The following is a 16198-nucleotide window of genomic DNA, read 5'->3' as shown; positions in this document are numbered from 1 at the left end:
TAATTGGTAGCGGGGGAAGGGATTTGAGGGGAAATTTCTTCACACAGACGGTTGTGGGGGTCTGGAACTCAATGTCTGAAAGAGTGGTAGAGACAGAAACCCTCACCACATTGAGAAAGTACTTGGATATGTACCTGAAGTGCTGTAACCTGCAGGGCTACGGACCTAGAGCTGGAAAGTGGGATTAGACTGGATAGCTTCTTGTTGGTCGGCATGGATACGATGGGCCGAAATGGCCTCCTTCCGTGCTGTAAACTTATGATTCTATGGTATGATTATATCTCTGTCCCAGTCAAGAATCGGTCTGGTCCGGGGGCGGGGGGTGGCAGGTATTAGGACGAGTCTTTGTCCATGATTAAATCCAATGAACCCTCCCCCCGCACGTGTCGTTATCAGTTGAGGATTGGGTGGATGCCACACTGATCACCTCCTATTTGAATAGCTTGCTGACACTCGCTGTCCCAGAGATTCCCTCTGGAGAAACAGCCACTCTGATAAGGTGCTGGATAGCAGCTGCAATTATGGCCCAGCATGGAGAGCAGAGGACATGACAAGGAGGGCACGTAAAGATTAGGCTGCTTCAGTTCTCTTGTCACATGAAACAGCTCAATAAATGGGTTAATTTTGGAAATGGAAAATTTCATCAAGTTTCTGGCACATGTGAACACATAAAAGCACCACTTAAATCACCAAGTTTTGGCTGGTTTGTAATCTTTCCTAAATTTCACCATTCTCTTGTATCACATAATATTCTCTTGGGCAGAGACTGGGGGTAGGCAGGGACTGGGGGTGGGAGTGGGCAGGGACCAGGGGTGGGCAGTGACTGGGGGGGGGGATGGGCAGGAACCAGGGGTGGACAGGGACTGGGGGGGGCGGGGGGGCAGGGACCGGGGTTGGGTAGGGACTGGGGGTGGGTGGGCTGGGCAGGAACTGCGGGGTGGGGGGGGGTGGGCAGGGTCTTGGGCTGGGCAGGGACCGGGGATTGGGCAGGGACTGGGGGTGGGGTTGGGCAGAGCATGGGGCGGGCAGGGACTGGGGCTGGGCAGGGGCTGGGGGTGGGCAGAGACTGGGGGTGGGGCTGGGCAGGGACTGGGGGTGGGCAGAGATTGGGGGTGGGGCTGGGCAGAGCATGGGGCGGGCAGGGACTGGGCAGGGGCTGGGCAGGGACTGGGGGTGGGCAGAGACTGGGGTTGGGGCTGGGCAGGGACTGGGGGTGGGCAGAGACTGGGGGTGGGGCTGGGCAGGGACTGGGGGTGGGCAGAGACTGGGGGTGGGGCTGGGCAGGCACTGGGGGAGGGCAGAGACTGGGAGTGGGGCTGGGCAGGGACTGGGGGTGGGCAGAGACTAGGGCCTTAATTACAGCAACTGACACAATATTCATCCTCTTACATCCTCAATGTGTTGTGAAGCGAAGACTCATCTCCTACTCTATCTAACAATCATTCCTCGGAACTCAAAACTGTGGAATTCTTTACTCAGTCTTCGCTGCCTCCAACAAGCTTTGAAAATCTAATCTTGGCGTCACCCAATCACTTCTTCATGATTTGACTCACCTTCACTTTTGCTCTTTTGGACCTTGGCGTGTACTGCATTATGGACTCTGACCTTTAACATCCTTGGCCTGAGGTACAGCTCACCCAACCCCGAGTATAAGCAGGTATTTGTTAATTATCAGCCAGAAAATTGCAGAGGTTCCCAGCATCTCCACCAAGAGCAGTGAGGAAGAAAGATGTGGACACTTGCTCAGTCAAAGAAATTCTCCAAGTGCAGCACACAGTGAATTGATTTCAGAGCGTCTGTTTGTTGTTGTTGTTCAGTCCAATTCTGAACCTCTAGACCTTTTGCGATACAAAGTGCACCTAGCTTTTGCCCCCAGTTTGGGCTGGCCTCAATGAAAAGAGCCACGTACATGCACCTCGAACATCTGCTCACCACAAAGGCAGGACAAAGTTCGAGCAGCAAGTCTCTGAAATGAGGAGTGAGGCAGGGAATGAAAACTGGATCGGTTTCTTTCATGCCTTTTAAAAAAAAACCTGCATTCGCTGGCCCCAGAAATCCCATTTAACCTTTTTGTAACCTTTGGGATGTTTAGATAGTTGCGTGAGGGCCGGGGACAGAGAAGGAGCTAATGTTTTGATCAGGAAAATTGTAATTTGTAACAAAAATGCATGTGGAGAGAGAGAAAGAGCGAGCTACCCAGAACAGACTGGTGCTGTGGCCCAGATTAATTCCTGAGTCAGCTCGGGATGGCCGTCGTCTCCTCACCAATTGGTTTTCCCCTTCTTCCTTGAAGGTGCTGATTGGTTCAGGATCAATTCCACTGCAGCTCACCCTAGGGTGAGTTAGTCCTCATGAAAGAGCCCGGTGACACCTGGCTGGCTATGTGACCGTGATGGGTGGAGCCTAGTGATGCCTTTGGATGATGCCCACCCACACTCTCGCTGCCTGGTGGGGGTTACTGGATAATAAACAGGAATAGAGGTGACACGGAGCCTAGCTCAGGACAGTACGGATTTGGTGTGGGAGCTTGGGTTTACAACGTGGCCTAAGGCATCAAGGCAGCTTGGAGAAAGTCTCAAATATTCTCCTTGCATTCGACCCTATTGGTTGCCACATTGCCCCCGCACCAGCCTCCATTTCCAGATTTCTTCCAGCAACCTCTCCATGTGGTTAACTGCTTTCTGTTTTGGCCTAACCGTCTCTCTGGAGATCCAGGCTAGGAACTCCCAGGGGGGTAAGATTATACAAATGCTCTCCTGGCCAGCCTCCTACCGACCACCCTCAGTGAACTGCACCCCATCCAAAACTCTGCTGGCCGTATCCTAACTCGTGCCAAGTCCCGTTCACCCATCACCCGAGCTCACTGACCCACATTGGCTCCCGGTCTGGCAATGCCTCAATTGTAAAATTCTCATCCATGTGCTCAAACCCCTCCAAGGCCTCGCCCCTTCCAATCTCTGTGACCACCTCCAGCCCTCCGAGATCTCTGCATATCCAAATCTGGTTTCTTGCGCATCCCTGAATTCATTCGCACGAGGCAATGGCGACCGTGCCTTCAGCCGCCAAGATCCTCAACTCTGGAACTCCCTCCCTAAACCTCAGCGCCTCTCTCTCCCCCCCTTTAAGTCGCTCCTTAAAACCTACCTCTTTTTACTGAGCTGTTGGTCACCTGTCGTATTATCTCTTTATGTGGGTGGGTGTCAAACTTTGTCCAATAACGCTGCTGTGAAGCGACTTGGGACAGTTTTACTGTTAAAGGCGCTATATAAATGCACGTTGTTGTAGTGAGGTGGATAGGAGCAACTGGCAGCCCCAGGAACTGAAAGCGCCGACCCCGCTCTGGGCAAGAGTTTGAAGGGGTCCCTTACCCATCCTGTGCCTGCCAGGTGGCCAGATGGTCAAAGCAGACGGTCATTTCAGCGCTGATTACTGCCGGTGAGCAGTCCTGTACGTGAGGGGGTTAAAGCCACAACCGGAATGGTAGATTATAAACACTTGCTGCATGAAAAATGGTTCATCGGATCAGCACAGGATGTGTGTCCTTCTGACCGGATGCCTGGAAGCTGTCACTGATTTCAATAAATGAATCTCTTTGTAACAAGACCAACACTGGGTCATCCACAACAGCTTAAAAAAGAGACCATTTTGAAAATGAACTGTTAAACCATTAGAGATTGTTTATTCTAGTTTTACCCAAAGTTTCCCCCGCATCTCATTTACCAAATTTACCATTCGTGTTGCTTTAACCCTTTCCTGTACAGGTTATTTTTTTTGTGCAGGTTGACAGTGTATTTGCTGTCCTATGACCAACATTAACCCTCGGACTGCCTGTAGGTTCAGGTAAACTCCAGTCTCCCTGTACCGACCGTTTCCATAGGATTTTAGCTCATGCACCAAAATGATTAAACAAATTAGTATAACAACAACAACTTATATTTATATAGCACTTTTAATGCAGTAAAACATTCCAAGCCACTTCACAGGGGTGTGAAAAAAAACAAACAAATAAATTTGACACTGAGCCACAAAAGAAGAAATTACGACAGGTGACCAAAAGCTTGGTCAAAGAGGTAGGTTTTAAGGAGCGTGTTAAAGGAGGAGAGAGAGGCAGAGAGGTGGAGAGGTTTAGGGAGGGAGTTCCAGAGCTTAGGGCCCAGGCAGCTGAAGGCACGGCCACCAATGGTTGAGCGATTATAATCAGAGATGCTCAAAAGGGCAGTATTTGAGGAACGCAGACATCTCAGGGGGTTGTGGGGCTGGAGGAGATTACAGAGATAGGGAGGGGTGAGGCCATGGAGGGATTTGTAAACAAGGATGAGAATTTTGAAATCGAGGCGTTGCGAGAGAGCCAATGTAGTTCAGCAAGCACAGGGGGTGATGAGTGAACGGGACTTGGTGCGAGTTAGGACACAGGCTGCCGAGTTTTGGATGACGGTAGTATTTCCTACATTACAACAGTGACTACATTTCAAAAGTACTTCACTGGCTGGGACATTATGAAACTTGACTCTTGTGAAAAGCGTTATATAAATACAAGATATTTCTTAAATACAGTAATAAAACTTGTCAAAAATCAGCAATGGCTCCTTTGATGTAAATTAACTCTTAAATTCTAAACACCTAAAACACATTTCACACAATAAAATGTTAAACCAGTCCTGCTTTTTCCTCCTTGTTCTCTCCTCTTCCCAAATCTTTCTCTGCCTCTTGTGTTTTTATTTTAATTATACTCTTTTTCTAATTAACAGCCAACTGTAACCTTTTCAACAACAAGTTTAAAGAATTTTTAAGGTAGGAAATGAGGAAAATCTCTGTAAGCTCCCCCAACCCTACAGCCCTCCGAGAACTCTGCACTCCTCCAATTCTTGCATCTTGTGTATCCCCAATTTCAATTGCTTCACCATTGGCGGCCATACCTTCCGCTGCCTAGACCCTAAGCTATAGAATTCCCTCCATGAACCTCTCTCACCTCCTTTAAGTTGCTCCTTAAAATCTACCACTTTGACCAATGTTTTGGTCAGCTGTCCTAGTATCTCGGTGGCTCGGTGTCAAATTTTGTTTTGATAATGCTGCAGGCAAGTGGCTTGGGATGTTTTACTACGCCAAAGGCGTTATATAAATTAAAGTTGTTGTCGTTTTCCATCAAGTGATACCCATAGATCCAGAACACCTTTTACATCCATCCACCAGGCTCGACAGTGTTGAGAATGCAATTTTATCTTCTCAGAGGGTGGGCACAGGCCACAGGGAGCTTGCCGAGTTGGGCAGAAAGGACACAGCTGAAGTTCCCTCAATCTGCTGTGTTGCTGCAAATGCCCAAACCCTGTGCCAGGAATATCCCAGTCCTACCGGGGTGGGGGTGGAAATAGATGGGGGGGGGGGGAGCAACACATTATAAAGCACAATAGGTAATTTGCTGTGGCACTGAGCCATTAAGGTGTGTTGAATATGTTAATGCTCATTTCACTTTCCCCTTCCACAAGAAGCCCAGACCATCTGTAAGCGATTTCAGACATGCCTGGATAGCCCGTGGCTCACGGGATCTGACTGTGCGTGCTGTTCGTATCAGGCTCTTGTCAGGATCGTATTATCTGATCAGTGCTGCACCACAAGTAAAGACCAAATGTACAGAAATAGTAACCTTCCCTCCTCTAATTCGCCCTTCCCCGCAGCAACTCTTTCAAACCCAGGAATGGAAATAGTGGCTCTAAGCCCAGGTTCTGGTCACTGGGGCTGCACAGAACTCATGTCTGAAAAATGAATCCAAAAAACCCGCTGCGCTAAAGCATCCGCCTCCATGAACACACCGACCTAAAGCCCTTATAGATATTCTGCATCTGCCTGCTCATTTTGAGAGAGGGGGGAGAGAGAGAGAGAGAGAGAGAGAGAGAGAAATCCTAAATCCTTTAAAGCAACATGGAGAGGGGAAGAACCCTTCAGTATTCCCTTCTGAAAACGATCATCCCTCATCAGCATCTGTATTTGTCTGGTGAACGTATTTTGGCCTACGCAGCCCCCATGGTTGCTGGACTCAGCTGTCTGTAAATACTGAAAGGGCAGGGTGTGCGGCTGTACCGACGGGGTTAACGATACAATATGGTTCTCACTATTTTCCCCGGGGTTACATTACCCACATAAAGAAAAAAGAATTTGCATTTATATAGTGCTTTCACAACTACAGGATGTCCCAAGGCGCTTTGTAGGAAACGTAACAGTCAATTTGTGCACAGCAAGCTCCCACATACAACAATGTGATAATGGCCAGATCATTTGTTTCTTCGTGATGTTGGTTGAGGGATAAATATTGGCCAGGACACCAGAGAGAACTCCCCTGCTCGTCTTCAAAATAGTGGCATGGAATCTTTGACATCCACCTGAGTGGGCACACGGTGCAGCACTCCCTCAGTACTGGAGTGTCAGCCTAGATTATGGGCTCACGTCTGCGTACAAGACCAGTGTAACACACTCACCAGTGGGTCTCCGACACCATGCCATATGATCTAGTCCTTAGATATTCCCACTGGCTTCCCTATTTGCAGCATTTTGGAAACAGATTTTTCGATTTAAAAAAAAAACTTTGATCCAGAAATAAAGTCACTGCCAAGTCATCAAGGGGTCAAAGTATAAAACATCTTTGACCCTCGTTTCTGAAATTTCCCATCAGAAACAATGAGCTCACAGCTGGTGAGTGCAGAGTATTAGCCACAGGAACCGGACAGATATTAATAAATCGCCCCAGTTCATGACATTACTGGTCTCTTATCTGTCCGTTATTTCAGGGTTAAATCATCCTGGTAATGCTCAGGAATCGGAGTGGCATCACCACCTCAGGCGTTCGATACCGCAATAAATCGTCCCTTTCATGAGGGTTAATCGCTTCAAAATGATGATTTTCTAGGCCAGCTTTTCCCCGTCCTCTCCTGAGTGGCTGGGGTCTGGTCACATGAATGCTGACAGCCCATGGGTACCTCATCCAAGTGGCCACTCTTCATGCACGAAACTAGCCCAAGAACAGTGTAACTTAAAAGATTGCCATTATTCGCAGGGGGTCTGTAGGAGTGTGACAATATTTATAAGGGGATCTGAGAACCATATCAATATTTACAAAAGAGTCCCTTTAGTGCCACAATATTGACAAGGGGTTCCCTTTAGTGTTTTAGCATTTACTAGGAGTTACCTTTAATGTGTCAGTATTTACTGGGGGGTCAGATATCATCTCAAATACAGTGTGCCATTCTGATCACCCAATCAAGCAAAGGATATTAGTGGTATGTGGCGGCCATTTTTGACGTGTCACGTTCCAAGTACAGATCGCCTCTGACTGAGTCTCCCAGGTTAACCATCTGTCTCCCCTCTTCCCCGCCCTCTGGCTCCCCTCTTCCCCGCCCTCTGGCTCCCCTCTTCCCTGCCCTCTGGCTCCCCTCTTCCCCGCCCTCTGGCTCCCCTCTTCCCCGCCCTCGGTTTCTCTTACTCTACTCCCTCGGTTTCCCCTCTGAACCCATTCACGGGCGGCCTCTTGGCTCTCGGAACTTCTCACACATCAGCTGCTGGCGTGAAACCACGAGCAAAAATACTCAACTGCAGCGAACCCAACCTTTATAAAGTATGCACTAAATTTGCAGATGTCATGTGGTCATATGTCATGTGATCAGACATCACGTGATCAGATTGTCACGTGATCAAACTTCCAGGAATTCCTTCAGCAAGAGTTAACCACCCTGCTCAGTGCCCCTGGCCTAGTGAGGTCTCCCACAGTTGATCGTGATGCAGTGACTGACCTCTCTTTAAAGTGCCAGAGCTGGATTCAGCTGTGATGCCTTCCATCGTCGGATATCGCTGTTCAGGATCACACACACGCTGAATGGCCACTTGGTTAAGCAACTGGAAGGCCTGTGCATGTATGTACAGACTCAACGCTTTTACATTGCACTATACACACTATCATTTCAAACATTATACATATTATGCACCACGTTGTAAGGTATTGACAACTATATGTACTGCATAGAAATTCTATAAATCTTGTTCAAACTCGAGCTCAGACTCTCATTTTGATATGAAGAACTCCTGCCCCGAGACCTCTCTCCGGCCCAGGGCTACACAGCTTCTCCTCGGGACTAATCGAGTTATTACTGCAGCGGCTTGGAATGGTGCGGGCTGTAACCCACGGCAACCATGCCTGTGCATTCGCAGGGCCGTCGATGGAGAAACAGTCTGGAGTGAACAGGTTCGAGGACTGACAGCGGCCTCTCCCCATCCTCCCGGAGCCAGCCCCAGAGGAAGGAAGCTGCTCTCCCGGCGGAGCAGGGCGAAGGGATCACTCAGCACACACTCAGCACACTGTTGTCCCGTACGTTAGCCACTAGCCACATGTGGCTAATTGGGAATCCAGATGTGGCTAATTGCATTTCTGATTCGTGAATAAAAAAGAGTAATAGACGCACCGTCGCTGGCCATGTGATCCCATACTCACATCGCAGTGTGTACGTGTGAACTTTAACCTTTTTGCGTGTTTGTTGGTAAAACGGTGAGAAGAAAAGCAGAGCCTGCAAGTGTTTTTTTGATTGCCCTTGGTTAGTGAATGGTGGTAGATGTTTGTTAAGTAAATATACATGTAAAGTAACGGTTTCTCCTCAAATCAGTGCATGTGGCTAAAAAGATGTTGCTGCAGCCTCGTATGTGGCTAGTCAGCAATTCCTATTGGACGACACTGACCGAGTGAACCTGGTGCCGTCTATATCAGGGTCTGGGGCTGACACTGATGAGCTGGGGAAGCTACAGGAGAGGACCGGAGAGTTTGCGTTTGTAAATTGGGTACATAAGATGACCAACCAGTACCCCAAGTGCCACACTCGATCTCTTCCAATAAATTCACTGTTATTTTGATCGAACCCTCAGGATTGCAATCCCAGACTGACTGATTCGGAGTGGGGGAGAGGATAATATTGCGAATATTCTCACTTCCGGACACGATCTTTGGTAATCCACTGCTTGCAGCTTTTGTGCTAACGGACATGCAAGTCGGTGTCAGTAACATACATGTCGGTGTCATCGACTTTCGAAATGTCGCCCTTAGAAAACAGTTTCTTCACCAACTCCTGGAGTCTCAAGACTCAGTGCAGGAGTTGCACTGTGCCTGGACCGTATTAGGTGGAAATTCCTCCCTTGTTAAAGTTATCCAGCGGACAGAGTTGTATATTCCAATTAACTGAGCTCAGGTACAAACACATTATACCTCGTACTGTACTAGATCCCTCCGTTTGTTAAATCGTTGTTAACCCAACATGCTGTCAGGGGAAGGTAGCATGATAAGATGCTCAAAGTCGATGTTAAAATTCTCATCTTTGTGTTCCAATTCCTCCGTGGCCTCGCCACCACCCTTAGGAGGCCAGAATTGGAGGTGCGCAGAGATCTCGGAGGGTTGTAGGGCTGGAGGAGGTTACAGAGATAGGGAGGGGCCAAGTCATGGAGGGATTTGAATACAAGGATGAGAATTTGAAAATCTAATTTTAACATCTTACCCATCGTGCTACCTTCCCCTGTGCGCATGTTGGGTGTACAGTGGTTTAACAAATAGCGCAGAGGGATCTGGTATAAGGTATAAGTGCTTGTATGGATGGCGACGTCTACAGTGCAATACCATCGGTTACAGAGCTTCACCTGATAGGACACATTTGGGGGGCGATGGTCAGTGCCCAGATTGTGGCCACATGATGGACTCATCCAATGGACAGAAAATCACATGGGCTACAAATCTGGTGTGGTGACCCCTGCCCACAAGTTTCTAATTTGCATTCTCATCGTGTGAAACCCTGCCTCGGGATCACAACATGGTAAACCTCACCCCATAGATGCTTCTGTGTATTAATCCCTACCCTGATTATGTTATCCTGACTACCTCGCACCACAAAGGTTTAAAGCTACGTTTTGTACAAAGCTCCAGTGCGGAGGGGGGGTTGCGCGATTGCTCGATGTGGTCAGTAATGAATTTTATGTTACATTAAAGCCATATAAATGGTCGGCCCAGCGCAGACAACAAGTGGCCAGGCATTAGGGGCTAATCTAATGATGTAAAAATAGAGACAGTACCAATTATATAGCAGCCCGTACCACACTGCTGCAGGGACTCCCAATGAATAGCTACAAATCAAATTACAGGCTAATAGACGCACTACAAGAGGGGGCAGTCAATGCTAACTGCATTACAGCCTTGTGACCTTTCTGCTCTGAGCTGCACGGTCCAGACTCAGACTTGCATCCCTCTGAAATATGAAAGAGCCTGTTGTTAAGGGAAAGCGGTGGACCAAGGCAGTGTCCCTAAATGAGTTAAACACTCTGCTGTCAAAGTGCTCGTTTCCCTTTATTTATGTGACACTGTCTCGATTCCCAGCTCAGCCTTTCCATTTGAAATGCCCGCACACGAGCGACAGTAAACGGCATCCACTTTCTGTTACCTTGTTCTCCTCCGGTCCGACAAATCCTCCGAGATCTCTGCGCTCCTCCAATTCTGGCCTCTTCAGCATCCCCAATTTTCATCCCTCCACCAGTGGCGGCCGTGCCTTCAGCTGCCTGGGCTCTCAGCTCTGGAATTCCCTCCCTAAACCTCTCCCCTCTCTCTCCTCCTTTAAGACGCTCTTGAAACCTACCTCTTTGACCAAGCTGTTGGCCATCTGTCCCAATATGTGGCTCAGTCTCAAATTTTGTTTAATTACGCTCATGTGAAGCGCTGTGGGACATTTTACTACAATAATGGTACTTTATAACTGCAAGTTATTGCTGCTTTCGAATGTTAAAAAAATTATTAGAACATTTCCTCCTATTCCACCCCCTCCAGTCCTATAATCGGCCACCTCTACTTTCCCTCATCATCATAGGCAGTCCCTCGAAATCGAAGAAGACTTGCTTCCACTCTAAAAGTGAGTTCTTAGGTGACTGAACAGTCCAATATGGGAATTACAGTCTCTGTCACAGGTAGGACAGACGGTGGTTGAAGGAAAGGGTGGGTGGGGAGTCTGATTTGTCGCACGCTCCTTCCGCTGCCTGCGCTGGGGTTCTGCATGCTCTCGGTGACGAGACTCGAGATGCTCAGCGCCCTCCCGGATGCACCTCCTCCATCGAGGTCAATCTTTGGCCAGGGATTCCCAGATGTAGGTGGGGTGTTGCATTTTATCAAGGAGTCTTTGAGGGTGTCCTTGAAACGTTTCCTCTGCCCACGTTGGGCTCGTTTGCCGTGTAAGAGTTCCAAGTAGAGTGTTGCTTTGGGGGTCTTGTGTCAGGCATGCGAACAATGTGGCCCGCCCAACGGAGCTGGTCGAGTGTGGTCAGTGCTTTGATGCTGGGGATGTTGGCCTGGTCGAGGACGCTAACATTGGTGCATCTGTCCTCCCAGGAGATTTGTAGGATTTTGTGGAGACATCGTTGGTGGTATTTCTCCAGCGATTTGAGGTGTCTACTGTATATGGTCCACATCTCTGAGATACATAGGAGGATACATACACGGGGAGATATAATTCCAGCCACACCGAACCTCTGACACCTGCACACACGCATTGTGCAGCCAGGCTCACCTGCTATCGTTCAGGAGCAGGAACCCTGACCGATTTCTTTCCCACTGCCTAGCCCAGGCCTGTACACCATAAGTTTGGTGGCAGATTTGAGAGCCTGATCTTCGAACACGCTTTTCCTCAGGCAGTCGAAGGCTGCGCTGGTGCACTGGAGGCGGTGTTGAACCTCGCAGTCGATGTCTGCCCTTGTTGATAATAGGCTCCCGAGGTATGGAAAGTGGTCCACGTTGTCCAGGGCTGCTCTACTTTCTCTAGGCCAGGCAGCATTTGTGGCCTGGGCTAGGCAGTGGGAAAGAAATCGGTCAGGGTTCCTGCTCCTGAACGATAGCAGGTGAGCCTGGCTGCACAATGCGTGTGTGCAGGTGTCAGAGGTTCGGTGTGGGTGGAATTATATCTCCCCGTGATCACCGGCTTCAGGAGAAGAGGACAGAATTTGGGGGAGTCCTTGAAGTTATCAACAGGTGGGCAAATGGGATAGTGGGACAATGGGCCTGCTCCTCCCTCACCTCCACACGGAACGGTTAGTGTTGCCAACCCTCCAAAGATTGTGCTGGAGTCTCCAGGAATTGAAGATTCATCTCCAGGACATTGCTGCGAGCACCACCCGGGAGAATAATTATCGGGGAATTTTATTTGACCACTTTCTCTTATTAGTTGTAAAACTATAGGAGATGGAAAAAATGGTTCTTTGACTTAAAGTCAATAATCATCCAACTGGCTAACGATGTGTGTTTGTTTTCCAATTGGCATAGGGCGGAGCCCTGTGAGAATGGGTGTGTCGGGCGACCAATGGCATGAGGCAGGGTGGTTGGAGGCAAGAGGTCATGTGATGAAATCTCCAGTAATAAGTCCAACCAGAGTTGGCGACCCTGGGCATGACCCCAATATCAGGCACTCGCTCTGTCAGGGGTTCAAAGCCAGTTACTTCCTCAAAGGGAGGACAGCCGAGGGTGCAGAACAACAAGAGGCAAAGAGGTAAACCTGACCTTGAATAAATACAGAGCTAGAACAGGCAAGTACATGGACAGTGCAGGAAGTGTGCACTACAAGATGGCCGCCGGGGTGGCAGCTCCCTAGGGAGCTCCCCTGCCAAAACAACTTTATCCTTGTCATCTTCCACCATCCAACAATTTTTCATCCCCAACCTCCCCCCTCCCAATGTCTAAACTTCCTCTAGCCTTAATAAACCCTAATCCCACAAATTCAGCCTACCTCAGGCACGAACTTTCCCTCCGAACCTCCACATGCGCCAATACATCCCCAGCATCGAAGCATTGACCACGCTCAATCAGCTCCGATCGGCGGGCCACGTAGTCCGCATGCCTGATACAAGACTCCCGAAACAGGCACTCTGCTCTGAGCTCCGTCACGGCAAGTGAACCCCAGGAGGGCAGAGAAAACGCTTCAAGGACATCCTCAAAGCCTCACTGAAGAAATGTAACATCCCCACCGACTCTTGGGAATCCCTGGCCCATGACCGCTCAAAGTGGAGAAGGAAGCATTCGGCAACACTTCGAGTCTCTTCGTCGGGAGCACGCGGAAGTACAAACAGCGGAAGGAGCGTACGACAAACCAAGCACCCCACCCACCCATCCCTTCAACCACCACCTGCGACAGAGTCTGTAGATCCCGACTCATCAGCCACCTTAGAACTCATGTTAGTGTGGAAGCAAGTCATCCTCAACTCCGAGAGACTGCCTGAGAAGAATCCCCCTCCCCCCAGCAACAGATCAGCTCCTGGTCATCTGCAGGCCTCAGGCTTTCTGTTCTAAATATGCCAAATAAGGTGGTTGTACATTGACAATGCTGCTTGTGGGGGAGGGGGTATTATGTGGGGTCCTCGGAGTTGGAGAGTCACATGATAAGATACAGCGAGGCTGCCCGGCCTATCTCCCAGCATTTCTGCAGTTCTTACACTAAAAATGGATTAATGGATGTCAGACTGGAAGCCTGTCAGCACATTCTTGAATGTTTTTCATGAAGGCATTATTTAGCAACAATCTACTGGCCTGAGTACCTTCTCCATGAGAGTAGTAAAGAGCATTTGAGCCAGTGCAGTCTCTGTCAACACACATTTCCATCCTCATTCCACCCATACCCCCCATCCCAATTTATAATTACCACCAATAAGTTAACGGATCAAAACATACCAGACTCAGCAACTAGCTCAAGTTATTGAGAGGAATTCCAATTACGTAACGAGGCTGCTGGATTGCTTTGGAAGATAAGACAGAATGTTAAGATTGTCAAGTTAGCAGCAATCGGCTGTAGGATTTGCCAATTCCAATTCCAATTCCAGACAGGGGGTCGGGATCAGGACCAGGCAGACGGTGGGGTCAAGGGGCGCGTTCTGATGGTTGCTTTGCTGTTAATAAAACCTTAATAACCCCAGTAACATGACAACCTCCACGTCACGAGGCACAGAGGTAAGGGGAATAGATCAAAAGGCTTCTGGTAACTGGTTTGTATTGAACCATTTTCTAGAAAGTTTACTTGAAAAAACGGATGGTCCAACCCATAAGCAGACAGCTGGCAATCCCATCGACCTCTGATTGGCCAAAATCTCCCAATCCAGTAATTAACTTACCTTCAGGAAATCTCAGCGGGTCAGGCAGCGTCTGTGGAGAGGAAGCAGAGTTAACGTTTCGGGTCGACGACCCTTCGTCAGAACTGGAGAGTGTTCGGAAAGAACACATTCTTAACAAGCGCGTTACAGCCTTCTGGACTCAATATCAGGTTCAACAATTTCAGAGCGTAACCGCTGCCAATCTTTGGCTCCCTTCCCTCCCCACCCACCCACCCCTGCCCCCGAGCACGTTTCTTTTTTTCTCCTCGTCTCTAATGGCAGCTGGTCATTACTCCGCCATTCACACCCGATCCTGACTAATGTTTTTCTAACTCCTGCCATTACCATTTCTATTTGGCCCATCATCTCTTTTGACTCTCTAATCTCTCCTGCCTTCCACCCTATCAGAGACCTTCCCTTTTGTTCTTCCTTCCCCTCTCCCTTTCGGTGCTTGTTAAAAATGTGTTCTTTCCGAACACTCTCCAGTTCTGACGAAGGGTCGTCGACCGGAAACGTTAACTCTGCTTCCTCTCCACAGACGCTGCCTGACCCGCTGAGATTGCCAGCATTTTCTGTTTTGATTCCAGATTCCAGCATCCGCAGTATCTTGCTTTTGTATTGCCTGGCCTTGCATTGATTCTGGGCATGGAGATCAAAGGTACTGAGTGTGGAGGCACAATGTGAATAGGCAAGGAGGGAGATGGAGGGGGGAATCTGATGCAACATTGTGAGTCAGACCACGCACTCGAGTGTTTGCATTGGATTTGTTCAAATTAGATCAACTTTGAGTGATCATGCTGCAACCTGGGAGTGTTGGAAGTTTCATGTGACCTGACCTGTTACGATGAACGCTGCCAGACCAGTCGATGTGGGCGGGGTTTGAATCAGCGCCAGTATAAGCGAGACTCCACTGAACGTGACCTGATGGCGGAGATCCTGACGGTCCCTGAATTCAAGTCACACGAACGGATTGGCTGCCTGTTTTACACGTTGGCCAATGGGGCGGGGTGTAAAACGGATGGTCACTTTCTATCCAGGGCGGGGTGGGGGGGGGTTAGGTTCCCCCCAATAAAACTCACATCGCAGATAATTTAGCACCTGCACAGTGCCCTCCAAATGTAATGAGGATAGACTTTCTCACAGTGCCATGCAAACCTAGAGGGAAGATTACCGCACAATGCTGTAAAAACTAATAAAGGAAATGGAAATTCATTGGCTATTTTAAAATATTGACGGATACATTTACGATTTGTGCCTAAATCTGTCGATGCTCATATAATTTGGCTTTTGTTGCGAGGTGAAGATAATAGTTACCCAGGGTAAGAGGATCCCCAGGTTATTATTTCAGCCTCATTGCAAGGTCTATGTCGGAGGATTATGCACCAAGGTGACTCCTTCCTTACCTGTTCCGGAGCCCACGATGTCCCTGCTGGGTGATTCAGACATGGCGTCTGCCAGACGCTCTCGGAGCCCTTCGTCTGTGTTATCGATCGAAGACATGTGACGCAGTCCAAAGCTCTCCGGCCAACTGCCGCACACCTCCAGCATTGTCACGCTGCGGTCAAACGTTCCTGAAACAAGAGAAGATGCCGGGGTGTCATTTACGCTCACTCCTTCTTCAAACTTCTCCCTCCGAGGAGTCTCCCACCTCGACCCAACATCTGGCTCCAGTAGAGCAGGTGGGCGAGCTCAGAGTTCGCCACAGTTTCAGCAACACTGGTGGCCCTGCCTCGTGTTTTTATATACACAGTGGCTCATTGAGGGAGTTTAGTACATGACTCATTTGAGACATGATGTGTGGGGAGCGGAGCATGGCTCAGGAGGAACAGGTGACTTTGGGCCTCTGGTTCCCAAAGCTCTCCCCCATTGGGGGTTTTCCTCGCCTCACGTCTGTGTCTGTTGTCGACACATTGATAGAGATTGATCGCTGTGATTGGTCAACAACTCCATTATTGTTGGATCATGTGACCACCAGGATGGTAGAAGGCGAACTAGATGAACCTTGGTCTGTTTCTGTCCAGCAAGTCCTATGTTCCTTGTCTCATACTTGATTTGTTCCAAGTTAAGA

The 16198-nt window shown here is 48.9% G+C and overlaps 1 protein-coding gene across 2 annotated transcripts in view; it reads right to left on the bottom strand.

Moving 5' to 3' along the window:
* bcas3 (BCAS3 microtubule associated cell migration factor) overlaps window positions 1-16198 on the bottom strand; it is a 936691-nt gene that overhangs the window by 31721 nt on the left and 888772 nt on the right. For both annotated transcript variants that reach the window (XM_070856931.1, XM_070856932.1), the window contains one exon: window positions 15534-15701. In XM_070856931.1, the coding sequence (XP_070713032.1) occupies window positions 15534-15701 (168 nt within the window). The remainder of the gene's footprint in view (window positions 1-15533; window positions 15702-16198) is intronic.

This window comes from Pristiophorus japonicus, chromosome 16 (genome assembly GCF_044704955.1).
Source record: "Pristiophorus japonicus isolate sPriJap1 chromosome 16, sPriJap1.hap1, whole genome shotgun sequence".
NCBI classification, from domain to species: domain Eukaryota; kingdom Metazoa; phylum Chordata; class Chondrichthyes; family Pristiophoridae; genus Pristiophorus; species Pristiophorus japonicus.
This window is presented reverse-complemented; position numbering and strand designations above follow the sequence as displayed.